General features: G+C 41.7%; 1 protein-coding gene across 1 annotated transcript in view; it reads right to left on the reverse strand.

Annotated features, from left to right (window-relative positions):
* Positions 1-7,658, reverse strand: part of LOC118360417 (neurotensin receptor type 1) — a 56,527-nt gene extending 48,869 nt beyond the window's left edge. The window contains exon 1 of the mRNA XM_035739673.2: positions 6,812-7,658. Coding sequence (XP_035595566.2) covers positions 6,812-7,585 — 774 coding nt within the window. The 5' untranslated portion in view covers positions 7,586-7,658. The remainder of the gene's footprint in view (positions 1-6,811) is intronic.
* Between the last annotated feature and the right edge of the window lie 3,218 nt (positions 7,659-10,876).

A 10,876-nucleotide genomic window follows, 5' to 3' on the forward strand; every position in this document is an offset into this window, starting at 1 on the left:
GCCCCCCTTTTCCTTGATGACAGCTTTGCATACTCTTGGCATTCTCTCAACCAACTTCATGATGTAGTCACCTGGAATGCATGTCAATTAACAGGTGTGCTCGTTAAAAGTTCATTTGTGGAATTTCTTTCCCTCTTAATGCATTTGAGCCAATCAGTTGTGTTGTGACAAGGTAGGGGTGGTATACAGAAGATATCCCTATTTGGTAAAAGACTAAGTCCATATTGTGGCAAGAACAGCTCTAATAAGAGAAATGACAGTCCATCATTACTGTAAGACATGGAGGTTATTCAATCTGGAAAATGTCAAGAACTTTGAAAGTTTCTTCAAGTGCAGATGCGTTATTTCATAGTTGTGATGACTTCACTATTATTCTACAATATAGAACATAGTAAAAATAAAGAAAAACCCTTGAATCAGTAGGTCTGTCCAAACTTTTGACTGGTAGTGTATGTAAATGTGATTTCATATATATATATATATATATATATACAGTGCCTTGCGAAAGTATTCGGCCCCCTTGAACTTTGCGACCTTTTGCCACATTTCAGGCTTCAAACATAAATATATAAAACTGTATTTTTTTTGTGAAGAATCAACAACAAGTGGGACACAATCATGAAGTGGAACGACATTTATTGGATATTTCAAACTTTTTTAACAAATCAAAAACTGAAAAATTGCGCGTGCAAAATTATTCAGCCCCCTTAAGTTAATACTTTGTAGTGCCACCTTTTGCTGCGATTACAGCTGTAAGTCGCTTGGGGTATGTCTATCAGTTTTGCACATCGAGAGACTGAATTTTTTTGAGGTTGGATGGAGAGCATTTGTGAACAGCAGTTTTCAGTTCTTTCCACAGATTCTCGATTGGATTCAGGTCTGGACTTTGACTTGGCCATTCTAACACCCGGATATGTTTATTTTTGAACCATTCCATTGTAGATTTTGCTTTATGTTTTGGATCATTGTCTTGTTGGAAGACAAATCTCCGTCCCAGTCTCAGGTCTTTTGCAGACTCCATCAGGTTTTCGTCCAGAATGGTCCTGTATTTGGCTCCATCAATTTTAACCATCTTCCCTGTCCCTACTGAAGAAAATCAGGCCCAAACCATGATGCTGCCACCACCATGTTTGACAGTGGGGATGTTGTGTTCAGGGTGATGAGCTGTGTTGCTTTTACGCCAAACATAACATTTTGCATTGTTGCCAAAAAGTTCAATTTTGGTTTCATCTGACCAGAGCACCTTCTTCCACATGTTTGGTGTGTCTCCCAGGTGGCTTGTGGCAAACTTTAAACAACACTTTTTATGGATATCTTTAAGAAATGGCTTTCTTCTTGCCACTCTTCCATAAAAGGCCAGATTTGTGCAATATACGACTGATTGTTGTCCGATTGACAGAGTCTCCCACCTCAGCTGTAGATCTCTGCAGTTCATCCAGAGTGATCATGGGCCTCTTGGCTGCATCTCTGATCAGTCTTCTCCTTGTATGAGCTGAAAGTTTAGAGGGACGGCCAGGTCTTGGTAGATTTGCAGTGGTCTGATACTCCTTCAATTTCAATATTATCGCTTGCACAGTGCTCCTTGGGATGTTTAAAGCTTGGGAAATCTTTTTGTATCCAAATCCGGCTTTACACTTCTTCACAACAGTATCTCCGACCTGCCTGGTGTGTTCCTTGTTCTTCATGATGCTCTCTGCGCTTTTAACGGACCTCTGAGACTATCACAGTGCAGGTGCATTTATACGGAGACTTGATTACACACAGGTGGATTGTATTTATCATCATTAGTCATTTAGGTCAACATTGGATCATTCAGAGATCCTCACTGAACTTCTGGAGAGAGTTTGCTGTACTGAAAGTAAAGGGGCTGAATAATTTTGCACGCCCAATTTTTCACTTTTTGATTTGTTAAAAAAGTTTGAAATATCCAATAAATGTCTTTCAACTTCATGATTGTGTCCCACTTGTTGTTGATTCTTCACAAAAAAATACAGTTTTATATCTTTATGTTTGAAGCCTGAAATGTGGCAAAAGGTCGCAAATTTCAAGGGGGCCGAATACTTTCGCAAGGCACTGTATGTTCACACACGTTTGCAAACATTTCTAAAAACCTGTTTTTTCTTTTTCATTATGGGATATTGTGTGTAGATTGATGAGGGAAAACAACAATTTAAACAATTTTAGAATAAGCATGTAACGTAACAAGATTTGGAAAAAGTCAAGGGGTCTGAATACTTTCCGAATGCACTGTAGATGATGCCTGTACGATGTTTGACTGATTGTTGCTAGTGTCTCAACTCAATTTGAGTGGTCCACAATGTGTTCTTTAAAAAATATATATATATTGTATTATTGCATCATTGTGGAGTAACATTAAATACATTTTTCTAACTCTACTGCACTAACTGTCGTCATTCTGGATAAAAGCATCTGCTAAATGACCATTTTGTAAATGTTCAAATGGAACAGTTTCAAAGATTGCTAGGCATTATTCTAATGAGCTACGTCCCCCCCCAAATAAATAAATTGAGGTCCCCTGAACTTTACATTTTTTTTGTCAATATTGCTGTTCTGTTGTTTTAGAGGATTTTAGTTTTTGGTTGTGTATTTCTAAGTTGAGTAAACACGTTGTATTCATTGATTCAAATTAGTTCCTAAGTCTAGACAATTAGACAAGTTTAAGTCATCTTTAACTTGACATTTGTGACCCCTTTCAAGAAACTAGGCACATGTCGTGGGTCACTACTTCACAGGAGAGCCATTTGAACTTAAACTTTTTTTTATATCAAAATGTCTATTTGAGTTGGTCAGTATGTCTAGTAAATCCTGTCTAACGCAGCTTTTTTTTAAAAATGTATAGTGTAGTAAAACTGCATAAGTGTCACTTTCCACATTCTAGAGGACCGAGTTTTTGAAATCAGTGGAATTTGAGTATGATAGCTAAGGAGTTGGAGAAAACACCTGTCTCGGGATTACATCTTCAAACAAAGGGCAACCATGGCATCCGACAGGAGACACATCAATCTATGAATGATGTATATGGGTAAGATAGTCTAGCTAGCTACATTTACAGATATTACACATTACTAATTTTGAAATAAAATGGTTTCATTTCAAGTTAGTGTATTGTTTCGCGTATGATTTTATTATTCGTATCTCAGAGCCATATGATTGGCTAGCTATAGCCTATTGTTAGGTAGCTAACATTGAACCTGGTTGGTTAGCTACCTGCAGATTCATGCACAGTAGTAACGCCATGAGTTGGGATTATGTAGCTGGCTAGCTACATGTCTTAACAAAAGACTCCAATATGCAAGTAACCATTTCAGGTGTGTTCATAAATTCAGTCTGGCCCGCTACTCCAATTTCAGAGCACTCGTCAGTGTGCCAGAGTCCAGAATAACTGATGAATTTACAAACGCTCAACACCTGTTTAATATGGCCGGTGTCAGTAAACATTGGCAAAAAAGCATCATGAAGTTGTTGCCAGCAGCACAGTTAGTCACCAACACTCTGGATAACATGAAAACAGCCTAACCAGCTCTGCTAGGGTGAGTAAAATGGTCAGAGTGGGGTGTTTTCTCATTTGTGTCTGGAAGTAGCTAGCAAGCTAGTCAGTCAATGTTAACCAGTTAGCTTGGGTGCTTGACTGCCATTGTTTGACTGCCAATCTCTAGGTTTCTTCCTAGATTTCTGCCTTTCTAGGGAGTTTTTCCTAGCCACCGTGCTCCTTCATCTGCATTGCTTGCTGTTTGGAGTTTTAGGCTAGGTTTCTGTATAGCACTTTGTGACATTGGCTGATGTAAAAAGGGCTTCATAAATACATTTGATTGATTGTGAGGTCAGACCGTTCGGATCAACCCTACTCATCGACCAGAGCGTCCAGTGTGCGCTCTGAATGCTCCGAGAGTGAAATGCTCTGAATTTACAAACGGACAATCTGACAGCACAGTTGCAGGCACCAACGCTCTAGATAATATGACAACCTAACCAGCTCTGCTAGGGCGAGTAATGTCAATTGAGATGTTCTCTCATTTGTGTTTGGACGTAGCTAGCAAGTTAGCTTGGGTGCTTGACTGCTGTTAGTACAGAATGCTGGGATCAACCCTTAACGAGATGGGTGGGGTTAAAGCTTAAGAGGGTGTGAACGATGCTGAATGGGTGGAGATAAAGAACAGCTCTCCAGTAGTAGTACCAAAACATTTTTAAATCCATTTCCTCAAAAGTGAGTTCACAAGTTTATCAACTTTCAAAGCAGAATTACTTCCCCATTGTTCCTTAACTGTAGTGTATGGTATACCATTTTGTACCTCTGAGTCTCTACTTTTTTCCAATGTAAAAAAAACTATTTCAATTTTTGCTACATTAGACCGATTTGAGCCAGTCAGTCACATTTTTAGTCAACAAAATGTATGTTGCTTCAGTTTCTTTGACTTCATGTCTGTGTACTTCTAAGTTGAGTAAACACATTGTTTTTGTTTACTCAACTGGATAAAAAAAAATTCTCAGTGATTCAACTTAACATTTTCCTAATTTTGTTGACTTGGCTTGATAAGATATAATAATAATAATAATATATGCCATTTACAGTCATGTGTGCATACATTCTACGTATGGGTGGTCCCGGGAATCAAACCCACTACCCTGGCGTTACAAGCGCCATGCTCTACCAACTGTGCTACAGAAGATGAGACATTTTGACTGAATCTCAATAACTTTGATACAGTGCACAGGCAGACCAATTTCACTAATTGGTCTTTTGAGCAATCAGATCAGATCTTTGGCCAATACTTGGGCAAAAGATCAGAATTGGGCTGCCTAAAAGCAGCAAGACACTTTAAGACTCATGTCGAGCCTTGGCTGAGTTTGTGAGGTGTTACCTGGAAGGCACAGAAAGCTGTGCCACGGTTCTGTCATCAGCCATGAGTGTTAGAGTTTGATTTGTTTCCCAGTGGCGTCACAGCAGGCTGAGGTGGTTGGAATAAGAAAGACCACAATCCCAAGTGTTTCACACAGCATGGACTTCTCCAGAAATACAACCAGAGAGTTCCCTGCACAGAGGGACACCACTCATGTTAATCCCGGAGTTCCCCTATTATTCTGTGGTGCTCTATGCCATAAACTAAGTAATATTGCACACGCCCACATACACAAACACACAAACACTGACACACATACACACAAGCATGCACGTATACACTGACAAATATCAACAATTTTAGAGGGCTACTTTTCCTCCACACACAAAAACATCTGTGGGCAGCTGGTGGAGCAACTATCTGACTCTCTTTCTTTCTCTGTAGTGATCAAACTGGTGGATGAAGTGGTATAGGGCCCTGCACTACCAAACAGCAGGAAGCTAAACTGAAAGGTCAACAGACTTATTAGTTCAGTTGCTTCTGAAATGGGAGTCACTAATACATCTCTGACACATGCACACACAACTAGTGTAGTGGTGGAGACCCCCCTTTTATCACCATTCCTTAGGTTGATAAACTGCCTCCCGTATCCTGATGCTTGACAATGTCAGTATTTATGCCCAACAAAATCAAATAAGCGAAGACATTTGTGGCTGCCCTCCAGGTATCCTAGGCTACACATGGTTTGTTGCGGAGGAGAGTGTGTGTTCCTGCAGCATATGTAATGACATCCCTATGCGTAGGAGGAGGAGAAGAAGTGAAATTACATGATGTAAGAAATGGTCATGTAGGGAAAAGAGAAGTGGAAAGAAAAAACTGACAGCTCTGGCAATGCAATTCTTATGAGTTTGGAGATTATGGTAAATTCTGTGGAAGCGCAAAATTCATACAATTTATGGTGCCATTCCATCAAGCTCCGAGCTCGACCTTGCTATACCATTCATTCTGAAGAAATATGTTGCGCAACAACAGCACCCTTAGAAGACAGAATTTCCTGTATTTGCTTGCTGTTCTCTCAGTTTTTGTATATGACAATGATATGTGAGGATGGAAGTAGGGGGTGTGGGGACATTGCAAGGAGGGACAAGATTATATGTACTTTATAGTGCATTAATGTACAGGGATCGGAAACATATCTTTATGCACAACCCAACCCCCTGAGACACACACATATGCCAAGTGGTGGGAAGCAATCACAGTGCAGCAATTATAGGTGGTTAAGTGCCTAGTTTAGATGCACAACAGCAGGCGATAAAATTTGGGATAATGCCAGCAACCCTCTGCAATAAATCTTCTGAGCTAGGATTCTAACCAGCAACCCTCCAGTTGCTGGCCCGCTTTTTTTATTCACTAGGCTACTTGATGCCACAATATCACCAGTCACACACTTCCACAAACAACTGCAGCAGCCCATCACCATGACAACCAGACCACTTCCATCCAAGGACCCCTCAACAGTATTACGTAACCGCATCTCCAAAATATACCACCAGGTCTCTCATGAGTGGGGAAATTAATGAAAATGTTCTGATTATTCGGTATTCATCTCTGTTTCTGTATCTCTCTCATCCTACTCTCCTGCACCATTTATCCCCCTCTCTCTCTCTCTCTCTGTGTGTGTGTGTGCTGTGCAGTGACTAAATAGGTGCGTGAAATACCACTACTCCAGTGGAGGCTGCTGAGGGGAGGATGGCTCATTATAATGGCTGGAACGGAGTAAATGGAATGGCATCAAACACATGGTTTCCATGTCTTTGATGTAATTTTATACCTTTCCACTCATTCTGCTCCAGCCATTACCACAAGCCTGTCCTCCCCAATTAAGGTACGGGCCAACCTCCTGTGCACTACTCAACTGATTGTTGTGAAATAAGGAGGCGTTTCAAACCCACCTGAATCACTATCTTCAATAAGACAGGTGACACGATTGTGGTGCATATCTTCTCCCTTTGGGGCCCATGGTACTTCTGGCCCATGGTGAAGAGCATCGGAGAGGCCAGGAGGAACGAAGCCACCCACATCCCGCTGATCAGCTTCTTGGTGCGGCTGCGCGACATGATGCTCTTCGCCTTGAAAGGGTGGCAAATTGCCATATAACGCTCCACGCTGAGGCTGGCGATATTGAATGCTGTGGCATAAGAGCAAGCATCCCGAATGAAATAGTAACCTTTACAAACGACTCCTCCGAAAGCCCAAGGGTGATGGACCCAGATGAAGTTATAGAGTTCAACGGGCATACTAAGGACAAGTATGAGCAGGTCGGAGACGGCGAGACTCGCTAAGTGGTAGTGGACAGTGCTTTGGAGATTTTGTAGTGACTTCTTGGTCAGCAGGGTGTACAGCGTAACGGAGTTTCCTAAGCAACCGACCGCAAAGAGCGCGATATAGATCACAGTGACCAGGACTTTCGAGTAGATGTTAGTGTTCACGTCCAATGAGTCCTCCTCATAGAACCCCGATCCGTTGTCAAACAGAGAGTAGTTCACCAGACGCAGAGAGTAGTTGTTTCCCTGAGTCAGAAGTTTCTGAGCCAACGCGCGTAAATCTAGAAAGTCGCGCCCTGTCAGTGTAAAATTACCCTCCATATTGTGTAATGTCAATAATTTACTCTTAGAATCACTTGTTAAAGACTGCAAAATATAAAAAATCCTGTTGAGAAAACACATGTAGCGTTGGTGAGGGAAGTGAGTTTGTGCGTAAAAGCAGCAAAGCGAGAGTACGGATTAGAACCCAGGAGGCAAGTTGTGATGATTTTATATCTGGCACAGGAGGAGGCGTGCTTTGACTCGAAACCTTGTACGATGACGCAGTGGCATTCAGTAAAAAAAATGTTTTTGTTGATATATGCATTGATATTTCACCTTGAATACCTAAAGTAGACTTGATCATTATAAACGGATTATTTCCATTAATGGCTTTATAAAGTAGATAGCCTTCATCTATGTCTATAAATGTTGACTGAAATATCATTGGCTATTGGACAAACATATTTGGGGGTAAAAAATTGACATTGAAATGACGGAATGAAAATGACAAGTGATGTCTGGATTTTGATATGTAATAGTTTTAGAAAACTAGAGTGCTTGGGTGTGCTTAACCACTCTTTGTATCAGAGACAGCCAGACTGTGTGTGTGTGTGTGTGTGTGTGTGCGCACCCAAGAGAAAGATTCATGATGAATGGTTACTGTAACTCACATCTGTATGGAGAGCGGCAGAGCAGAGGATAATGCCTAATCAATGTGAAATATACAGCAGCAAAAAAAGCAAATGTAAACAAAAATGTAATCAACTAAGCAGACAATGATTGCATGCATTAGTTTATAGGGGGCTCTTTGTACAGCCTTATTGCTAATGGGATATAGAAGCACCTAAATCGTTTTGAATGGATTTTGTGTTGGAGAAGGTGCCGACTCCCTCTCCTCCTACATCTTTCTACACAGGGGCCAATGGAGAAGATTTAAGCTACCACATCCTTAGAAGCTTTCCACTGGGGACAGTTGTCAATTTAGTGTCTATGGTAACAATGGCGCCGGAGAAGAAGGCTGGCGTTTTACGTGTCCCCAACCGATTGTGTTTTCTGTTCATTTTTTTGCAACGTATTTCTTTACTTATTTTGTACATAATGTTGCCGCTACTGTCTCTTATGACCGAAAACAACTTCTGGACATCAGGACTACGATTACACCCCACGGACTGGCAGAATCCTTGTTTTCCTTTAACGAGCACGACGCGAATTATATACTGCTTTCTCCGGGAACAGGCCTAGATCCCCGTGATTTGCATGAAGAGGAGGTGGAGAAAAAGGGGCCAGAGGGCGGGCTACCTTCTGAGAATTCGTAGGCGATCGAATAAACCTCCCTTCCATTCTGCTATCAAAGAATAAAATAGATCACCTTCGCGGAAGATTAAACTACCAATGGGACATTCAAAACTGTAAAGCTTATGCTTCACAGCATCGTGGATGAGCGACGACACTATCAACATACAGCTGGCTGGTTTTACGCTGTATCGGCAGGATAGAACAACGGCGTCTGGTAAGACAAGGGGCGGCGGACTATGTATTTTTGTAACTAACAGCTGGTGCACAATATCTAAGGAAGTCTCAAGCTATTGCTCGCCTGAGGTAGAGTATCTCATGATAAGCTGTAGACCACACTATCTACCTAGAGAGTTTCTGTATTTTTCGTAGCTGTTTACATACCACCACAGACGGAGGCTGGCACTAAGACAGAATTGAATGAGCTGTATTCCGCCATAAGCAAACAGGAAAATGCTCATCCAGAGGCGATGCTCCTAGTGGACGGAGACTTTAATGCAGGGAAACTTAAATCAGTTTTACCTAATTTCTATCAGCGTGTTAAATGTGCAACCAGAGGGAAAATAATTCTAGACCACATTTACTCCACACCTAGATGTGTACAAAGCTCTCCCTCTCCCTCTTTTTGGCAAATCTGACCATAATTCTATCCTCCTGATTCCTACTTACAAGCAAAAATTAAAGCAGGATGGACCAGTGACGAGATCAATAAAAAAGTGTTCAGATGAAGCTGATGCTAAGCTACAGGACTGTTTTGCTAGCACAGACTGGAATTCAACAATAAGTGCATCGATGATCCCTGAGCTGACAAGGTACAAATCTGTCGTTCTACCCCTGAACAGGCAGTTAACCCACTGTTCATAGGCCGTCATTGAAAATAAGAATTTGTTCTTAACTGACTTGCCCAGTTAAATAAAGGTAACAAAATATATATAGCTTTCTCTTTGCTCTTGTTTTCCTTAATAGGATGTCAGTGGGCGGAGCCATAGTCTTTGTGCGGATTTGCGGTGGGTAATTACGCACTGTAGCCCGCTGGCAAGGAAAAAAACACCCAGCACGCTGGCAGATTCCCCAAAGCCATGGATGTGCCCCGAGACAATTGTTCAGTCCACGGACACCACACAAAAATAACAAACAAAATTACCATGTCCAACGTATTCCAAAATGAAACACGTCGCTAAACCTAACAGGGGAAAAAGAAAGGCTATAGCTCCAGGTAGCAAGTGTCAGTACCCTACCCAAATCTCCCACTGAGGTACACAGACGATTGTACTCACCTCAGACCAATGTCCCAACAGCGAGTAGAGAAAGAGCTTCCAGCCTGGCCAGGGGCCTGGAAACTAACCAATGTACTCTCTCCAACGCAGCACAGAACAAGCTATCCACCACAATGGCAAGTTTACCAAACAAACAAAGGCAACTAACACTGGGCCTACCAAACATTACAACTCAAAAGCTGTCACAAAAGTTGAAAACAAAGTACCTGTAGGTTGAACAATTCAGAGACACTGGATGTTTTAGACAGCCTTCGCGCTCACCTACATGTTGATGGGCGGGAAGAGATGGTTGGTTTGATTCAGAGATTTCAAGGTTTGTTTTCTGATACACCTACACGTACAAACTTAATACAACACGATATTGACGTTGGGGATGCTGACCCCATTCGTCCGTGGTTCTATAGAGTTTCTTCAGAGTAACTGCTTTGTCTGGATGCTGAGATCAGGTACATGCTGGAGAGTGATATAGCAGCGCTTTCTTTCTCCAGTTGGGCTTCTCCCTGTATCTTGGTCAGTAAACCGGATGAGATAAACAGATTTTGTACAGACTAAGGTAAGGTAAACAGTGTCACTAAAACAGATTAATTTCCTCTTCGTCGGATGGAGGACTGTGTTGATCAAGTCGGAGCAGCTAAGTTAGTAAGAAAATTTGACCTGTTAAAGGGCTACTGGCAGATGCCACTGACGAGTAGGGCACGTGAAATCTCTGGTCTGTACTCATATTCGGTTATGAGTTTCAGCCTGCGTAATGCACCTGACACTTTTCAGCGACTAATGAACAGGGTTGTCTCCAGTCTGGCCGGGTGCACTGTTGATCTGGACGATGTAGATACTTGTGAGGAATATCTGTCCGTATTCAAGC

Source organism: Oncorhynchus keta, chromosome 28 (genome assembly GCF_023373465.1).
Source record: "Oncorhynchus keta strain PuntledgeMale-10-30-2019 chromosome 28, Oket_V2, whole genome shotgun sequence".
NCBI classification, from domain to species: domain Eukaryota; kingdom Metazoa; phylum Chordata; class Actinopteri; order Salmoniformes; family Salmonidae; genus Oncorhynchus; species Oncorhynchus keta.